This window comes from Bos mutus, chromosome 9 (genome assembly GCF_027580195.1).
Source record: "Bos mutus isolate GX-2022 chromosome 9, NWIPB_WYAK_1.1, whole genome shotgun sequence".
In the NCBI taxonomy this organism is placed as follows: domain Eukaryota; kingdom Metazoa; phylum Chordata; class Mammalia; order Artiodactyla; family Bovidae; genus Bos; species Bos mutus.
In genome coordinates, this window is record NC_091625.1 from 69,710,837 (window position 1) to 69,728,661 (window position 17,825).

General features: G+C 37.8%; 1 protein-coding gene across 2 annotated transcripts in view; it reads right to left on the reverse strand.

Annotated features, from left to right (window-relative positions):
- Nucleotides 1-624: 624 nt before the first annotated feature.
- Nucleotides 625-17,825, reverse strand: part of MED23 (mediator complex subunit 23) — a 44,958-nt gene continuing 27,757 nt past the window's right edge. Inside the window, exons 19-30 of one of the 2 annotated variants that reach the window (XM_005907295.3) lie at nt 17,135-17,259; nt 15,885-16,090; nt 15,616-15,796; nt 13,899-14,069; nt 13,242-13,458; nt 11,032-11,268; nt 9,910-10,075; nt 9,276-9,348; nt 6,465-6,679; nt 5,412-5,532; nt 4,548-4,679; nt 625-2,957 (exon numbers count right to left, since the gene is read on the reverse strand). In XM_005907295.3, coding sequence (XP_005907357.1) covers nt 2,790-2,957; nt 4,548-4,679; nt 5,412-5,532; nt 6,465-6,679; nt 9,276-9,348; nt 9,910-10,075; nt 11,032-11,268; nt 13,242-13,458; nt 13,899-14,069; nt 15,616-15,796; nt 15,885-16,090; nt 17,135-17,259 — 2,012 coding nt within the window. In that variant the 3' untranslated portion in view covers nt 625-2,789. The remainder of the gene's footprint in view (nt 2,958-4,547; nt 4,680-5,411; nt 5,533-6,464; nt 6,680-9,275; nt 9,349-9,909; nt 10,076-11,031; nt 11,269-13,241; nt 13,459-13,898; nt 14,070-15,615; nt 15,797-15,884; nt 16,091-17,134; nt 17,260-17,825) is intronic. The other variant, XM_005907296.2, reaches the window with a different exon arrangement.

Consider the following 17,825-nt stretch of genomic DNA (forward strand, 5'->3'; position numbering starts at 1 on the left):
CTGTGGCTTCCAAATGCCCCACCTTTCACTTATTTCAGTTGGTAAAGAATCTGCCTGCAATACGGGAGACCTGGCTTTGATCCCCAGGTCAGGAAGAGCCCCTGCAGAAGGGAATGACAACCCACTCCAGTATTCTTGCCTGGAGAATTCCATGGATAGAGAAGCCTGGTAGGCCAGAGTCCATGGGGTCCCAAAGAGTCAGACACAACTGAGCAACTAACACTTTCCCAAGTTTCCAAATGCCCCACCTTTCACTCACTGCAGTTAAGAGTGTACTCACTGGCTGAACTCCTGAACATCCTAAAAACTCATCTCAGCTCTATTATATAGTGAAGGAAGTGGAAAAGTAAGTGAAAATAAACTAGAATCAAAACAAGGGAAGTGAACTCTTTCCCTTTCCTCCAACTTACATGGAACTCAAAGTGGAGTCTGTAATGAAGCAGGCTCCATGAAAGAATTTTTACTGTTATTCTTTTTTTAAAAAGTTAATTTATTTTTTTTTATTGAAAGAGAATTGCTTTACAGAATTTTGCTGTTTCCTGTCAAACCTCAACATGAATCAGCCATAGGTGTATGTATATGTATATGTGTGTGTATATATATATATATATCCTCCCTTTTTGTTATTCTTGTTATAACAGCTTTATGCGTTAAAGAGCCTCTACCATCTGATTGTTTATCTGCAATACAGAATTTTAAACCTGTTGACACTATGGACTTTGTAGAATAAGTGTTTTACTGAATAAGTTTTAGATAAGAGCAATTATAGTGGATCTTACTCTAGAGAACATTATCCAGTACAGCAGTCACAGGCAGTTACATTAATTAAAGCTTAATAAAATATTCAGTTGCACACGGTAAGTGCTTAACAGGCACATGGAGCTACTAACTATTGAACTGTACAGCACAGATATGACTATTTCTACACTGCAGAAACGCCTAGTGAACACAGCCACTCTAAAGTTATCATTAGTTTTCAAAAAGAAAAATTTTAGGATGTAATGGATATAAGTATTTTATTCTCAGCTGTATTCTAAACACAAATTAAGCTTCTGTCTTCTATTAATGTCTCTGATTAATACTAACCTCTTAAAAGCCTATTATGGGAAATCATATTCTCTTTTTTTTTAAGCTAGAGAGGAAAAACTGAATTTTTAATAAAATTAACTGGAATGTGTAAGTCCTTGGAGAAGGCAATGGCATCCCACTCCAGTACTCTTGCCTGGAGAATCCCATGGACGGAGGAGCCTGGTAGGCTGCAATCCATGTGTCGCTAAGAGTCGGGACACGACTGAGCGACTTCACTTTCACTTTTCACTTTCATTCATTGGAGAAGGAAATGGCAACCCACTCCAGTGTTCTTGCCTGGAGAATCCCAGGGACGGGGGAGCCTGTGGGCTGCCGTCTGTGGGGTCGCACAGAGTCGGACACGACTGACGTGACTTAGCAGCAGCAGCAGCATTGTTACACTTATGTCTATTCTTTGAGGCAGCAAGAATATATTGAGACTAGGTTAAGAGTAATAGTTGAAATCATTTCTAGTATAAAATTTCTGGAGAATTTTAAGAATATCATTAGCTTAGAAAAATTGTTTATACCATTATACAAATTTTAAGCAGTCTTTGCATGGCAAATAAAGATCCAGTGATTATAAAAATATGAATCATGAAGAAGATAAAGGTCTAGGAGGAATAATTTGGAAACAGAAGTTCACAGTTAAACTTCACTAATTCTTTTTTAAAAAAATCAGCACCTCTTAATTCCTAGGTTAATGTCAGTCACTGACTATAGCATACAATCCATGGAGGTGGCTCAGTTCTCTGTTCTAATCCAGCCAGTACATTGCCTGGCACCCAGCAGACGCTCATTCAAACTGAGTAATTAATCAGACAATTTATTCATTCAACAGATTTTACTAATTATTTTCCAAGTCTTTTACAATCTTAATGCCACCCCCCCAAAATAACAGTGTGTCTCTCAAAATCTAATAAACTCTAAAGAACCAAAATGTATATGATATTTAAAAATATAAATACTTAAAAAATTTAAGACTATAAAAATTCAAAGAATCACATCATCTGCCAGGTAAGTGTGTCAACCTGGAAAAGTAACTGATTTATTTTTAAAAACAGGTATTAAGAAAATTGATTTTCTTATGTTATTTTCTTACATGGCTTCCAACTCATTTCATATAGTAAGTTCAAGTCCACAGCAAAGGCAAAAACTTGCCAATCTATCTCAATAGAAATATTAGCCTGTTTACTTGGAAATCTATGATAAAAAGTTTAAGCCATTTAAAAAAGAATATGAAATTGTGTTTGCTCCTTTAATGCAATGAAATCTAGAGACCTTTACTTGACAAAAATCTCTTGTTGCAAAGATATACCAAGAGAGATTTATGTATAAAAGAATTTGTAATAACTATTTTACATGTGTGGTGCCTTTAAAACTGGATTTGAAGACTGAATAAGTTATTAATACTAAAAAATAAAAACAAAAACAATGGTCAAAACAGGAAAGATTGAGAGTGCCTGGTAAAGGCCATTTGATCAGATATGTCCATATCCTAGGCAGCTCTAATACCTTGCTGTGGATACGAGCAACGTGTAGTTTACGTGATCTCTTAGAGACAAAGCAATGGGAAGACAGGAGTTGGAAGTCAACAGATCCACCACATGAATCAAAATAAAACAATCTGAACACCGCTGCCTCTCCTCAGCCACAATGCAGCACTCTCAGGTTCAGATCTAATAGACTCAAGTCCACTTTCAGCACAGCACACTCTGACTTCACTGAGTCACCGGCAGAGACCCTGGCACCTGAGTAGACTGAGGTGCTGGAGACCCACTGCTGACGGCTTGCGGAGGCACGGCAGCCGGTTCCATCTTGCTAATGTGAGTGATGAATCGAAGACGGAGTTTTAAAGCCGGTTTTAAATTACAGATAATCTTTTCTACCTAAAAAACAAAAGCACATTAAAACATATTTTCACCAGAGAAGTTCAATTTCCCACTTTTAAAGAAGTGACTTACACATTTCCTGAGACAATAAACCAGGGAGTAGAACAGGTGGATGAGAAGTTTCTCTCATATTTTGTGTTTTAACAAAAGCAGATAAAACTATTTCTTTCTTACCTGAAAACAGCATGTGTTGTCCCTCACACACTATTATATATATGTACATTTGTGTATGTGTATCTATCTATATATGCATACACTTAACAGAAACATACTCACTGACCTAGACAGCCAGTCACCCTCCTGCCAAAAGCTAGTAGTTTACACTGGGGGTTCTACACATCCACCAAGGGACTCATCCTTTTAAAATGCCATCTTTATGCAAAGCACCATTATATTTCAAAGATCTTTGAATAACTCAGGTTCAAAACATTTACCTATACAGTTAACTTTTTTTGGTTTTGATTTACACCTGGAATGCAAACTAAATCATATTAGACTTACTCTTACTTAAAATGCTTTAAAGAAATAAATACATCAAGTAGTTCCATAGCTTTCTTAGCCTTACTTATATATTCTTGGATCCTACTAGGAAAGATCGGTCCATTAAAAATCCTTCCTTTCTGTATTCCCTTGTGTCAAAGTTTCTTAGGCTCAAATATAAGGAATATGCTAAAAAAAACATTTCTCTGTTGGTCTCCACAGTCCTGCGGAGGCGCAAAGGAGTCAACACCCTCCCAACTCCACGTCACCAGCTTCAAAGAGTGAATCCTCAAGACTAGGATTTACATGCTTACGTGTACCAATGTATATTCCTTTCCCATTTTACAGAGAAATAACATTAAAGTATGGAGAGGAGGTCACTTAACTTCACCTATTTGTCCTCCCTCCACCCTTCTAAAAGAGCTGAGATTCTGGTTCCCACAGACAGGAAACTCAGGAGGTATTAAAGAGGTATTTAAGGAGGTTCTTTCCACTTGGAGACAGCCCTCCCAGGGAGTGGCTCTTTATATGCTGAGTCGCATGCCTTTTAAAGTGACACAGAACAAATTTAATACCTATTCCAAATGGCAACCCCCCACCCCTCAAACAGTTAGGATAGAATTAATTCCCTAGGACTTTAAAAAAAATTCAAGTTCAGCACCCTCAGTTTTTAAATACCCTTCATGAGTTATTCTTCTGACCCTCCTGGTTTTAATCTTGTAGTCACACTGCTATTTGTCTTATGTCCTCACCGTGTACCCTAATCACTGTGGGGAAAAACAGGCTCTGCTTTACTCACTACACAAGGCCTCTCTGATCTTTTCAGTAGCCACGCTGTACTGTTTCTTCCTGATGAGTTTACTATTAGTAACTCCTCAGGTCATTTTCAGATGTTTTGTTACAAATGTCAAGAAGGAAAAGTGTGAGAAATTATAATAGATATTTATTTTTAAATTGGCAGACAATTGCTTTACAATGTTGTGCTGGTTTCTGCCATACAACGTGAATCGACTATAAGCATACCTATGTCCCCTCATGTTTTTTTTTTTTTTTTTTTTTAAGTTTTCAAAACTAAACATCATTGAAAAATAATTAAAGTGAACTTACTTGTTCTTTTACACTGTCACCAGTAAACATATACTTCATATGATACAGGAAGTCACAGATGGGATCCATGTAGTTTAAGTGGGTGCTACACTGGTCTACGTTCAGCAACATGTCATAAAACGCCACACCAATCTATTTAACAAATAAAATTATTTAAATGGTCAAAAATGGTTCAGTCATGATGCAGCTGGTCTCCGTGACAAGAACAGCACAGAGGGTACATCCTTGTTGAGGAACTGTCTCTATCACACAAGCCTCTGTGTACATGAGTGATACGGAACTGCTTGTGTTTATGACGGAATTCAGAGTGCTGCCAACTGACCCCAAGTAGGAATTAAATACACTTTCTCTTCCTAATTTAAAATTTAAAATTAAGAGATAGACAACCCCTTTTCTGGAAACCATCTCTCAATTTCTGGGATACTTGGCAGTCTCAGGGAGCCTTTATATACTGTGCCTTCTTAGTTCCACTGGGTGTCTCACACTGCAAAGTTCTATATTTGGGGCATTCTCTTTTCTCTACACTTCTGTTACAGGGGATCAACTTTAGTCATTCCCATGACTCTGACGAATTCCTCTGTGCTATAGTGCACATGCTCAAATGCACTTCTCCATCTTTAGCTTTCTTCTCAGCCCTGATGATGAGTATTTTCCCCTGCATCTCCAGTTCAGCACATCCCACACCAAACTCATAGGCATACTAAGTTACGGGGATGCTAAGGCCTTAAGCATTACTCTTAGACCCTGCTAAACTGATTTTCCCACTAATGGTAATGATATACAGTTTGAAAAACACTAGGAAAGAAACCTTAATATACATTTTAGAACTTAATCTTACCATCGAAAACCCAGATTAAATTTTACCTCTATCATACATCGAGTTCTCTCTTGCTGAAACCTTTGTAAAAATGGTCCCACAAGGTGGTACACATAAAGCAACTGGAACTCAGTCTTCACTATAGGAAGAAGTACTTCAGTGAGAAATCTAAAATTTAAAGATCAAAATAAAAAATTCTTGTGACTCGAAATCAGTTAAATTGTTTGAATTTTGTTAATATAGCCTATCCAAGTATTTTCAAAATCTGTAATAATTTTTTTAAAGTTTATTTTAATTCTGGTAACATTTCTAATTAATCTCACATCTCTCACTGGCTCTTATTTTCATTTGATTATTGAAACAATTTACTTCAGATTTAGGAGTTGTTCCTAATAGTACAATTACTGAATGACGGAATGTGAATTATTTGAAATAAAAGAGGATAATCAACCTAATATAAAGGCCATTCTCAAGAAATTTAAATCTAATTAATACAATTATACAGTCAAAAATAATAATCAGAAGATAGGCTAGTATCAGGTATGCAGTACAAAAGGCAAATTTTGCGATATATTCTGGAAAAAGCATGCCTTTGATTAAGCCCATTGAAATGATGCTAAAGCTGAAACTCCAGTACTTTGGCCACCTCATGTGAAGAGTTGACTCACTGGAAAAGACTCTGATGCTGGGAGGGATTGGGGGCAGGAGGAGAAGGGGACGACAGAGGATGAGATGGCTGGATGGCATCACTGACTCAATGGACGTGAGTTTGAGTGAACTCTGGGAGATGGTGATGGACAGGGAGGCCTGGAGTGCTGCGATTCATGGGGTTGCAAAGAGTGGGACACAACTGAGCGACTGAACTGACTGACTGATTGAAATGATAAAGGAAAACTGAATACGAGACTATTACTTATACATATAAATTAATTTTCTTCAATTAATTCTGACATAAAGGAGTCTTTCTGACACCCAGAAACTACTTAAGACTTTTACTGTGTCAGCTGTTCCACTGAATCAGATATATACCCCAGGTGTACAAGAGATTAAAAAGCAAAAACAAAATAAGTCAAATGTTTTTAGGAAATCATAATACCTACTTGGGAATGAGAGAAAGCTGCCCGATGCTGGAGTGGTGCCACACTGCATGTGCCAGAGCTAACGTGTAGCTACAGCTCATCTCAGAGTAGGACTGATGGCAAGCGGTGAAATCGAAGAGCCGGAAAGGATAGCCGACCCACTCTGTCTCAGACGTCAAGCTGGGACTGCTGATAACACTCACTATTCGATCGTGAAGGACAATCCAATACGGCTCCTTTAAAACCAAGAAAAAGCCTGAAGAAAAACACCGTTTCTCTAGTATTCCACTCTACATCCAGTATTGTACTCCAAAAGCCTAAAATAATAGCACTTTCTCATTCTTTAATGTTTCCCATTTATCCAGCTTGTGTGGCTTCACAATGAGTCAAATTAAGTCAATAACAACCTGGGGAGAAGTGTCTGTGAGTTAAGAGTGCTCCAGTCATGAGTCTGTCCAGTTAACTTAATTGCTGATATTTACTACATGGTAAATTGACTTTATCTATATTTACTATACAGGTAATGCTGGTACACATTTATAATTCACAAATATGTATATATTTTGGAGGAGTGTAAGGAAGAAGTGATTCATAAAGATGCATAATCAAACAAGTTTGGAGAGCACTGCTTTAGACAATATTACTGACACGCAAAGATGTCAGACATCAGTGTGGTACTGACTAGACATGTGTGGAGGTCACAGAGAGAGACACTGCATGAGTGGAGAAATTATAGAAGGCTTCGATGAAAAAGCAAGCCCTAAGTTAGCAAAGAATGCGTAGGCTTTAGGGAAGGTAACAGAAGGAAAAGCATCCTGGTATATTCTCTTATATGGCAGAAGTACCTGAAAAATGTCTCAACAAGCATCATTTGCAGGAGGAAAGGATAAATTAGAGATACCAAGGGAACACTTCATGCAAAGATGAGCTCAATAAAGGACAGAAATGGTATGGACCTAACAGAAGCAGGAGATATTAAAAAGAGGTGGCAAGAATACACAGAAGAACTGTATCAAAAAGATCTTCACGACCCAGATAATCACGATGGAGTGATCACTAACCTAAAGCCAGACATCCTGGAATGGGAAAGCAAGTGGGCCTTAGGAAGTATCATTATGAACAAAGCTAGTGGAGGTGGCAGAATTCCAGTTGAGCTATTTCGAATCCTAGAAGATGATGCTGTTAAAGTGCTTCACTCAATACGCTAGCAAATTTGGAAAACTCAGCAGTGGCCACAGGACTGGAAAAGGTCAGTTTTCATTCCAATCCCAAAGAAAGGAAATGCCAAAGAATGCTCAAACTACTACACAATTGCACTCATCTCACACACTAGAAAAGTAATGCTCAAAATTCTCTAAGCCAGGCTTCAACAATACGTGAACCGTGAACTTCCAGATGTTCAAGTTGGTTTTAGAAAAAGCAGAGGAACCAGAGATCAAATTGCCAACATCTGCTGGATCATCAAAAAGCAAGAGAGTTCCAGAAAAACATCTATTTCTGCTTTATTGACTATGCCAAAGCCTTTGACTGTGTGGATCACAATAAACTGTGGAAAATTCTTCAAGAGATGGGAATCCCAGACCACCTGACCTGCCTCTTGAGAAATCTGTATGCAGGTCAGGAAGCAACAGTTAGAACTAGACATGGAACAACAGACTGGTTCCAAATAGGAAAAGGAGTACGTCAAGGCTGTATATTGTTAGCATGCTTATTCAACTTATATGCAGTGTACATCATGAGAAACACTGGGTTGGATGAAGCTGGAATCAAGATTGCTGGGAGAAATATCAATAACCTCAGATAGGCAGATGACACCACCCTTATGGCAGAAAGTGAAGAAGAACTAAACAGTCTCTTGATGAAAGTGAAAGAGGAGAGTGAAAAAGTTGGCTTAAAGCTCAACATTCAGAAAACAAAGATCATATCATCTGATCCCATCACTTCATGGCAAATAGATAGAGAAACAGTGGAAACAGTGGCTGACTTTTTATTTTTACTTCAAAATCACTGCAGATGGTGACTGTAGCCATGAAATTAAAAGATGCTTACTCTTTGGAAGAAAAGTTATGACCAACCTAGACAGCATATTAAAAAACAGAGACATTACTTTGCCAACAAAGGTCCATCTAGTCAAGGCTATGGTTTTTCCAGTAGTCATGTATGGATGTGAGAGTTGGACTATAAAGAAAGCTGAGCACCAAAGAATTGATGCTTTGGCACTATGGTGTTGGAAAAGACTCTTGAGAGTCCCTTGGACTGCAAGGAGAGCCAACCAGTCCATCCTAAAGGAAATTAGTCCTGAATATTCATTGGAAGGACTGATGCTGAAGCTGAAACTCCAATACTTTGGCCACCTCATGCGAAGAGCTAACTCATTTGAAAAGACCCTGATGCTGGGAAAGATTGAAGGCGGGAGGAGAAGGGGATGCCAGAGGATGAGATGGTTGGGATGGCATCACCAACTCAATGGGCATGAGTTTGAGTAAACTCTGGGAGTTGGTGATAGATAGGGAGGCCTGGCATGCTGCAGTCCATGGGGTCGCAAAGAGTTGGACACAACTGAGCTACTGAACTGAATTGAACTCAAAGGATCTAGATACATAATATGTTAAGGGGTCAAAAATAGATCAGATTTTAATTGGAAAACTAAGGTTGGATAGGAAAGTGGGACCAAGGGATGCAGGGACCCATAGTCAGGTAGATTTATTTAGATCTGATGCAAAAGAGGCATTGTAGATTTTAGAAGCAATAATAGAGTGAAAAAAAAAACAAAAAAAGAAACATTTCATTAATTGCATGACGACCTTGTTTAAATCAAAATGATTAACTTACTGGTAGGGCAGTGATGATCAATCCAATGGCATTCATCCACGCTGTAATGTTCTCTCTTGGCACTAAAGGCTGACTATTAGTTGGGAAAAAGAACAAAAAGGTGAAATTATAAAAACATTTTATATGGTTGACACTGTATCTTACTTTGAGAATATATATAATTTGGGGTTGACACTGATCTATTTCAATAAAACTACAATGGATTTTTAGTGAGTAAAAATATAAATAAAAACTAAGTAAGGCTTTTCAATTTTTTCAATTTTCTTCTTTAACAATGGTTGCTGAGCTGAAAGACTATTTCACTTATTTATATTTATTCTCCAATCATTATCCTCTACTTTATATTGGCCTTTAAGAAGAAAATCTTGAAAAACTGTCTTTAGGGAAAAGTTAACGTTATGCCTAAGTTAAATGTCAAACAGCTAATAAAGAGTAGAAGAAGGAACAAACCCAGGTTTTCTGGCCGTTCAGGGCTCATTCCATTTCACCTTTATCACTAAGACGAGATCTGGAACCTAAAGATAGTCACTATTCAATGTGCCCTAGCCTTGGGACAACAGGTGTGTCTTACAGCTCCAAATAAAATATCATTCTCTTAAACACTGAATCTTATTGCACGAAACAGGATACACACCTCTTCAGGACAACATTTAGAAGAGCATTTCCAACATCCTGGCCGGAAACAGCCAAGGCCATGAGTTCCACACAAGTAACATGCAGTGCGTGGGCAGCGGGGTTGGGAAACTCATTGAACCTCCAGTCACAGTTTGGGAATGGACCAGGAGATTTGCCAGCCATCGGTGCAGATGATTAAAGCAATAACTGGTTGATAATTCTGAGATTAAAGGCTTCTGTTTGTATAGTGCTTTACAGTTTTCAAAGGTTGAACATGTAAACATTTCATTTGATTATCAATATATCTGATTATGAGCCCTCAATAAGTGATTTATTGGAGAGCTTAAGAGGCAAACAATACAAACTGAATACAAATAAATCTGACATATGTTGATAGCAACCATGTGATCAGCCACAGGTATCAATGACTGGTCTTATATGAGTGGGTTCTCATTACCATGACATGACAGCTGTAGATGCAACCAAGGTATCCAAAGGCTTTATCAACCTATTTTCTTTTAGTTGTAGGAAAGTTAATAAGAACATTACTTTCTCATGAGTAGCTCTTTTACTTCAGGAAGGAATTCCTGTGTAGGAAAATTAAATCAGGCCTATATATGTAAAACTGCTCTATTTAGTAAATAGAGTGGCATCGTGTATAGATATATTAAGTATAGTGGGTTAATAATTTAAAATAGAAGTAAAGAAAGAAAACACCAATATAGAATCTTTTTCACTACCAAAAAATGTTTTACTATTATCTACTAATGTTTTAAAAATTATTCAGGGATTTATTTAAAGCGACAAAGTTCTATGTTCTCCATAGAACAAATGCATGTACTATAATACATAGTGTATTTATTTAGGAATGTTTTTCTTTGAAACAAATCTCTTCTCTAAGGTTTTGTTTTTTTTAAATAAAAGTTTTAATGGAGTAAATTTCTGCCTATCTGGCATTATGCTGCTGATTTAAGACTTCAAAACCTTTACAGAAGTAAAAATTAAAAAATAAAATGTTCTAAAAAACTGAAGTCTTAGAATATATAAAAACTTTGGAATATTTAAAATGACAATATATGTTCACACAAATCAACATATAGTTATTTCTGTAGAGTCTGGAAAATCACAATGAAAAGGATATTATCTACCAGTCTGCCAATCAATTTGCAGTAGTAAGAGTCGTCTGGGACCCAGGGATTGTCTTCTCGTGCATTCATAGCATTTTTAAGGTAAGTGTCACTTAGACACCAGCCCTGTGGTCGGTTATCCTTGAGCGACCCAATGATTGCATGGACAAGTTTTCGTTTGAGACTTTCGCGATTTCTCAGGTGCATTTCATAATAATGCAGAGTATTATACAAATAAGTCACTGGACGATCTGCCAAGAAGAAAACATCACTACAATGTTTACCTGGTTACTGACAACTGTGAAAAACTGATCTATTCTCAAGATTGCCAAAAAATAGCTCAGAAGATTATAAAACTATTACCCGTGTTAGGCAATTGCATACAATGGCTATTTTTATTTTAGGACAAGGCAGAAGGCTTCTAACAACATACACAGCTTCTACTGAAGGATAAGCATCACATTTAGATGCAGCAATTCCACTCCTGGAAATTTTTCCTGCAAAAATGATGCCATGTGTAAGCAATGTAGCTGCAGCCTGTTTATACTAGCAAAAGATTAGAACAGCCTACATGATGAAAACAGGGGACTGGTTAAGTTAATCATGGCATGTATGAAGCAGCTTTGTATGATCTGATACTAAATAATCAACTGTAAAACCTTATAAAGGTTAATAAAAATAGTGTGTATATTATATTTGTGAAAAAAATAAACTACAAACCCCAGAATATTTAAGGTAGGATACATAAGAAACTGGTAACAGTGACTGCCTACAGGGAAGAAAGGAGGAGCTACAAGAATAAGCTAGAGGACAGGGGTGGGACTGACCACTTTCACTGCATCAGGTGCATATATTACCCAATCCAAAAAGAAGAGTATTTTTAAAGGAAAGCTCCCTTGAACTTCATATCTACTCTGCAGTGCTAAAATGCAATTCAGACTTCTGCTATGAAGGGAGATATCTTAGATAAAAGAGATATCTTAGGTCAAGGACTAAGAAGAACTGCCTCCCCACCCCCTCCACCACCCCGCCAGATAAAATACTCTCTATCCCCCTAGAGTGGGTATAGTCCATGGCTGCTCCAGGACTTCCATGTTCTGTCACTGACTTCACTGTTCTCAGTCACCAGGCTCAAAACTTGAGAGTTGTCCTTGATTTCTTTCTTTCGATATTCTCCCCGTAATTGGTCAACCAAGCTCAATTCCTACTCTTGACTCTCTCTCCCTTCCTTCTCATTTTCAGTGTCACCACACTTGATTCCGGAGAAGGCAATGGCACCCCACTCCAGTACTCTTGCCTCCCATGGATGGAGGGGCCTGGTGGGCTGCAGTCCATGGGGTCGCTAGGAGTCAGACACGACTGAGCAACTTCACTTTCACTTTTCACTTTCATGCATTGGAGAGGGAAATGGCAACCCATTCCAGTGTTCTTGCCTGGAGAATCCCAGGGACAGGGGAGCCTGGTGGGCTGCCGTCTATGGGGTCGCACAGAGTCGGACACAACTGAAAGCGACTTAGCAGCAGCAGCAGCATACTTGTTTAGATGCTAACTGACACAAGTCTTTGAAATGGCTTCCTCCTTCCAAGACACGCTGCTACTAGAACTGGACTCACCTTTCTAAAATAACGCTTTCCATACCATGACTTTACTCAAGAACTTCTAGTTAATTCTCCATTATCTGTAGATTATAAAACCAGAACTTCTCAACCTGGCATTTACAGTGATGAGTCGCCAGGTACAATTTAGCCCAATGAGGCAATTGTTTTTAAAAAATGCCTTGTTTTTAATACCTCCATGATTTTTCCAAAGGATTTCTCCTGCCTATTTTGCTCTCTTCTCCTTTCTGTTTATAAAAATCACATACATTATAGTTCAAACCCTACCCATCCAAGAAGCTTGCCAAGATCCATTTAGTTCACAGTAATATCCATCTGTTCTGAACTAATACTTCTCTCTTTCTGTACTGATTTGATAATTAATCACACAATATATAAAATAAGGCATCTCTTGCATATTATTTATTTTTGCTATAATTTACTTATTAATATTTTTATGTTGTCTATTTTATATATCAAGGTATCATCACATAGCACTTCTCCTGAAAATGCTTTTATTAAAAATTATTAAAATAAAACCTTTATAACGATTATTATCCATATGATCATGTTCAGCCTACTTCTGTCTATAGAGAGCTTAGATGGAATTAAAATTTGAAAAAGCTCACCATGAAATTTATATAAGCCTCCCAGGTGATCTAGTAGAGTCTCCAGTGATTTGGATACCGGGAGCAACTCTAAAAACCTGTGGATTACTATATCAAACACTGGGAGGAATCGGAGACACACATTTCCAAAATAGATGGGCAGATATGGAGACTGTATCGGCACAGGAGGATCAACCTGCTCCGCCAGGCCCTCAAAATAGAGCTTCTCCGGGTATTTCTGTGGAAGTGAGGAAATGGTAAATGTTTAGGGCATCTTTTTTAAATTTTCTTAAAAAAAAAAAAAAAGAGCTAAATAAACCTGCCATTTTTCAAAGAACATAGAACTATGTTTGCTCCGGTAATGCAATGAAATCTAGAGTCCTTAACAAAAATTTCTATTCTCCTAAAGATATACCAAAAGAGATTTACATATGAAAGGACTGGATTTAACTCTTCATTTTCTATTGTAAGTACCCACACCTATTAAAACTGTAGTTTCAATTTGTTCTTAATATTAGAGAGACTCTAGAACCTTAAGAAAGTTTAGGCAGCTAAGTCACTTCTACACAGACCAGACAGATAAGAACAGACCTGCAGAGAAAACGGCCAAGTCAATTAGCCAAAGACCTAAAGTTTGGCCTTAAAAGGATGAAGTGAAGCACTAATTTTAATTAGTACCTTGTGATAATTCATGTGCTTGGTGTGCCAGTCATTCTGTAGCCAGTGTTCTGGGGAATTTTCCTTCACAAAGTCACTTACTCGATTTCTAAAATCATTTGGCTTGAGTAACAGCAACTGAATTATGAAATAACAAACTTGGGCTTCATTCCCTTCGTGGCTACGCATGGCCTTTGGAAAAAAAACAGAACAATTAAATGAAAATGACCAACCTATGCAAAAGCAAGGCTCCAGAGAGCCTAAATTTGAAAACAGTAAAATCTCACAATTAGAACTTTATTGTATAATCCATCCCAAAATAATTGTTCAGCATTCCCCAAACATGCCTGACACCTTTTTGCCTAGTTTGGGCTCTCACCTGGAATGTCCATTTTTATTTTTTGAAATTTAGCCCTCTCTTGAAGACCCATCACCTAAGCAGATGTGATCTTTCAGTGCTGCCTGGTAATACTTTCCCTACACCTCTAACTTACTATTTACTGATTCATAGACTTATCTTATTTCCCTTACTAGACTGTGACCATCTTTATATCTATGCTGTAGAGCTGAGAGGTGAATGTTAAGCACTTACACCCTTTAAACATCACTGCTGCTGCTGCTGCTGCTAAGTCGCTTCAGTCGTGTTCGACTCTGTGCGACCGCATAGACGGCAGCCCACCAGGCTCCCCTGTCCCTGGGATTCTCCAGGCAAGAACACTGGAGTGGGTTGCCATTTCCTTCTCCAACGCATGAAAGTGAAAAGTCAAAGTGAAGCCGCTCAGTCGTGTCTGACTCTTCTCGATCCCATGGACTGCAGCCCACCAGGCTGCTCCATCCATGGGATTTGCCAGGCAAGAGTACTAGAGTCAAATATCACTACTATAGTATTAAAACATGTAGCAGTTTCCAGCCTGATTCAGTGATTTTTCTTAAAATTTGGCCTGAAATAGACATCAAAGTCAAGAGAAAAAAAAACACTTGAGGAAAACTGGGTGACTATAAGAAGCATTCAGTTTCTTATATATTATGGCTAACAAAGTATACATAAATGATTATTAGCACTCTGAAAAAAAACTTAAATGACTTTTCTTTTTTTACTACTTCCTGCCTCTTCTAGGAGCTTTTGAGAATCATTTCAGAGCATCACAAAGCCAGGACCACATCTGTCTTACTTACTTCTATACCTTCTGTACATACAACATAGTAGATATTCAATACATGCTTACTGAATGGATGAATAAAGAAATTGGGGAATCTTTAATTCCTTAGGGAATTGATAGCAATGTATGATTTACAGTATAAATTCATTAAATCTTTAAAAACAATATGGGGCTTCCCTGGTAGCTCAGCTGGTAAAGAACCACATGCAATGCAGGAGACCCCAGTTTGATTTCTGGGTCAGGAAGATCCCCTGGAGAAGGAATAGGCTACCTACTTGAGTATTCTTGGGCTTCCCTGGTGGCTCAGACAGTAAAGAATCTGCCTGCAATGCAGGAGACCTGGGTTCGATCCCTAGGTTGGGAAAGATCCCCTGGGGAAGGGAAAGGCTACCCATTCCAGTATCATGGCCTGGAGAATTCCATGGACTGTATAGTCGCAAAGAGTCAGACACGACTGAGCAACTTTAACTTTACTAGGAACAACATACGGCAGATCAGCACATGATCCATTAGTCATTAACACTGATCCAAAGAGAATGAGACTGCTTAGACCTGTTTTTAAGTAAATGTATTCTTACCAGGCAGAGAATTAATCTGTCCAGTGTAACAATGTTGTACTTCCATACCATATCATTAAGAATTTCAATGCATTTGTTGAGTTGCTGACCTCCAGCTGACGTAGAGAACTCATATACCAGGAAATCTGCAAAAGTTCTCACATGGACTACTAAGGCCCTGGCTCCAATTCTCTCCAGTACTCTGGAAAGCAGAGAGTAAAAAATAAATTACACTGCTGTATAGTACGATGGACTGACAAATGGAATGCAGATCTAGGTTTTCGACTTACCTATAGCCAATCTGATTAATGTGATCTGTTTCCAGGAGCATTTTCCAGAGCAGACAAAGGAAGAGAGGAGGAGAACGTTGTGCAGAAAAGTGGGTGATGATGTCATTTTCGTTGGTCATTGACTTCCACTTCCTATACTCCTCCTCCACATTTTTTTTCAGATTAAAACGACTCTCTTGAGGTACATTATTTTGTTTAAAGAATGCCTACAAGGAAGATCATAAGTTTATTTCAATGGCTATAGTAAAAAGGGCACTAGCTGCAGAATCAAGAAACCAGTTTCAGGCTTGACTCTAACACTAATAAATTCCATGTGCCCTCAAGTAACTCAGTAATCAGGGCCTAAATTTCTATATTGGGAAAATACAAAGGCTTTGATTGGATTATCTGTAAGATTCCTCTCCTAGATTTTCTAAACAGAAATTCCAAGCAAACCTGAATTCAAACTTTCTTCAGTCATCTGTTGATACTTCTGCTCATCTTTGAAAAAAGAGAAAAAGAAAAAGAATGTATGTACTCTTCCATTACGTATTTTAATATCCCTATGAGGAAAACCCATTGCACTAGCCAGGTGGCTCTCAGAGCATGGTCCCCAGACCATCAGTATTAGCATGACCTCAGACCTGTAAGAAATGTGAATTCTTGGGCCCCATCTCAGACCTAATGAATCAGAAGCTCTGCAACTGGAGTCTAGGAGTCTAGCTAAACCACCTCTCCAGGCGATTCTGATAGGTTTGAGACCTACTGTTCCAGTCCTATTAGAAGTTATAGAAAACAGATGTTTACTATGCTTAAAATTTTCTCTGAAAAGTAGAAGACAGATGAGGTTTTCCTTTCTCCATATTATAATAGCCAAGTTTATAGCTTTTCTCTCCATGTGATTAAAAAGAAAAATCTGTCAAATGTACACGTGTGTATTCTGTGAAGCCCCATTACATTGTGTTTCTCCCCATTACTGTTCGGTGAGAGAGGAAGAATTGTTTAGGTCATGTGTTGCATCTCACAAGATTCTAAAACTGTTAACTAAAAAGATGAAGCCGTAACAATTACAGTTTTAGAGACACATCCGCTCCTTTAATAGGACAAGGAACAACTCAAGAGATTTTGGGAGTAATAGCAAAGATTTACAAAAAAGAGAAATAAAAGCTAATATTCTTTGGATGCCATCAAAACTCTCCAGAATAACACAGTAAATGGGAAGACTGATTTCATATACCGTACATTCAATATATAATTCAAAACAAAATTACCTGTAGTGGGCCTGGAAAACAACTAAGAGTATGTGAAGCCCAATTGTGAGGTGTAAAACTCATGATGGTCTGAAGTATGTCTTTACACCAAGTTCCCTGAATTGAATCAGAGCCTGTGAAAAAATCTAACACAAACAAATAAATGTAACCCAGATATAAAAGATCATGTCCATAATTCATAGATGATAAAAAGTCACAAGTTTCTACAGTCAGAGAATTTCACTGCAGAGCATTCACCACTTAACTAGTAATCACATCAGTAAATAATGAAGATAACTAGTGAAAAAAATACAAAAGACATTTGGTACCTTTTTCTCTTTTTAAGATTACAGAACATCAGTGACATAACAGTGGTACAGGCCCACCACGGCTGCTCGTTTACTTCACTCCTGAGAGTGAGGTGTTATCACTTTACTGAGCCAACGAAACAGAAGTGTTCGAGTACAGCAGATATCTTTTCTGGCGATCGAAACACCTATAGTCTATAATCCTCTAAATCAAGGAGGTTTATTTATGTAAAATAAGACAGTATACACAAATGTATTTGAGGTTGCTAAATTCAGTAACTATTTCTCTAAAATAGCCATTCTCAAAGTGTGGTCTGCAGACTTTGTGGGTCCCCAATATCTTTCAAGGATTTGATGAGGTCAACACTATTAAAATAATAATAATAATAATAATACTACGATAC